The sequence below is a fragment of the Sinocyclocheilus grahami genome, unplaced genomic scaffold (assembly GCF_001515645.1).
Source record: "Sinocyclocheilus grahami isolate Dianchi unplaced genomic scaffold, SAMN03320097.WGS_v1.1 scaffold2346.1, whole genome shotgun sequence".
Lineage (NCBI taxonomy): Eukaryota > Metazoa > Chordata > Actinopteri > Cypriniformes > Cyprinidae > Sinocyclocheilus > Sinocyclocheilus grahami.
Window position 1 is genome coordinate 43,805 of NW_015507525.1, and position 2,500 is coordinate 46,304.

Consider the following 2,500-nt stretch of genomic DNA (forward strand, 5'->3'; position numbering starts at 1 on the left):
GTTACACCTAATGTTGTTAAATGCATGTTTACTGCATTATTTCAGCTTCGTGTGTGTTACCGTGATGGTGTTTAGTGTCTGTGTGCATGACGCTGTGCAGCTTCTATGCGTGTTATTATCTAAAAGCTGCTTGTGATGGGCTTTGGTTCATCATCACCTCCTGCATTTGGTGGTTATCAGTGTATTACAAAGCTACAAAACAGATTTCAGTACTTCAGTAGGTTGGTATATTAGCATTATATCCGTTAATGAAATCACGGTATTTAACTGTAAATTTAAATTAAATCTGTAAAACCTCAAATGTTGCTACTGTATATTTTTTTACAGTAAAATTCTGGCAACCACAGCTGCCGGCTTTTTACTGTACACTTTACAGGATTGTTTTTACGGTGTAGTCTAGACATGTAGGCTATAATAACACGTACCTGGAAGGGCTTCTCTCCGGTGTGAACCAGCTGATGGCGCTTGAGTTTGGAGCTCTCCACGAAGGCTTTCCCGCACTCGGCGCACACGTGGACCCGCGGGCCGTGAGTGTGCAGGTGCTTCCTCATGGCTGAATTATCCCTGAACATTTTACTGCAGCCCTGTCAGAAACACAGGAGACACGCCGGTTTAGAAAGCCATGTCAAATTAACGTAAGGTCAGCTTTTAAAAACCGTATCTCGAGACTTCATGGCGTTTTCCCATCCCACTGCATCGCGTGTTTTCAAATGAAGAAAGTAGTCTGTGATTGGCTTTCGGTCCTTTGTATTAAACTATACATACATACATGATGCTGTTTTGTTTCTAATTATTTAAGCAACTTGTGTTATGGGTTATAAACATTATTTATAACCCTGAATTATCCCTGAACATTTTACTGCAGCCCTGTCAGAAACACAGGAGACACGCCGGTTTAGAAAGCCATGTCAAATTAACGTAAGGTCAGCTTTTAAAAACCGTATCTCGAGACTTCATGGCGTTTTCCCATCCCACTGCATCGCGTGTTTTCAAATGAAGAAAGTAGTCTGTGATTGGCTTTCGGTCCTTTGTATTAAACTATACATACATACATGATGCTGTTTTGTTTCTAATTATTTAAGCAACTTGTGTTATGGGTTATAAACATTATTTATAACCCAAAGATAGTCGTGTTATTTTATTATGCTTTGAATAAATGTGCATTAGTAATATTTTGCTCGATGCGCCCTCTTGTGGCATCAGGAGAGAAGACAAAAGCTTTTTCCCCCCTAACTGAAATTATGCCCTTTAATTAGAACATAATTCAATTATTGATGATATTTTAGTAGGGATGTAACGATTCACTGAACTCACGATTCGATTCACGATTTTTTACAAAAAGAGATTTAAGACAAATTATAAATTAAATGTGTCCTTTTATTATTGCTTGGACTAAATGCTGCACATTTCTTAGTGAAATTGAAATATGACACTATAATAATATACTAATAAAGCACTTGCATATTATTGCTTTTTAGTTGGTTTTGATTGCTTCTGTTGTCCTCATTTGTTAGTCGCTTTGGATAAAACAAACAAAACTTAAATATAATGTAAATGTAAATAACAAAACTAAATTTACATTTTAAAACAAGCCCCAAATTAGTGCTGGGAGGTATGACCAAAAATGTATATCACGGTATTTTTCCAAATTATACCGGTTTCACGGTACATGACGGTGTATTTAATTTTAATTTTAATTCATGACCGGGTGTTAACCATATTTTGATTACACAGCAGATGTTTAGCAGACGTCTTACAGATGTACTTGTGCTGTCTGGGTAGCTGAGAAGCAGATACAATTTACGTTTATTACTGTCATTCATAATGTCTAAATATAATTTAATAAATACAAAAAAAATGTATATAGGGGAGTGGAAATGGCAAATAAGTACTTCTCTGCAGCCATCTACTCGAGGTAATTTAATGTCTTTTCTATTTTTAAATAAGTCTTTGCTTTGTACATTATGAAACTTTTAGTTATAAATGGGGGCAGCCTATGAAGGATGAACAAATAATGTCATCGCATTAAAAATAACTTTCAGATTCGGTAATACTAAAGCTTTGAAGTGCTGGGAAAAGTGTCAGGCACTCGAAAACATCAGAGCATTTCTGCCGCAAGTTGTTCCTGTAGTTTTACTGTTAAAGCCACGGTGAACGGTGGTGACGTGTGCGCATCGCGTCACTCGCTCTAGATTACTCACGGGATGTTTTCAGTGTCACTCGCACGAATAAAAACAGCACGATCAACCATGCTGCAGATAACTACAATCGCTGCTTTGTACCTGTTGTGAAAAAGTCCCAAATACGACAGAAAGCCAAACGCAGACGTGTCTGGGTTCACAGCACCATCCAGAGGAGGACGAGTAACGTTAGGATCCTGTATTAATGTGTGTGTTACATTTTACTACTGTATATATACACACACTGATATTACTATTACTTTTATTATTGATAGCAGCATCTCTGTAGCCATGCTAATAAAATACCACTACAACTGATT

General features: G+C 37.1%; 1 protein-coding gene across 1 annotated transcript in view; it reads right to left on the reverse strand.

Moving 5' to 3' along the window:
• The window catches only part of LOC107574800 (transcriptional repressor protein YY1-like), a 10,533-nt gene that overhangs the window by 1,575 nt on the left and 6,458 nt on the right, over positions 1 to 2,500 (reverse strand). Inside the window, exon 5 of the mRNA XM_016261239.1 lies at positions 426 to 584. Coding sequence (XP_016116725.1) covers positions 426 to 584 — 159 coding nt within the window. The remainder of the gene's footprint in view (positions 1 to 425; positions 585 to 2,500) is intronic.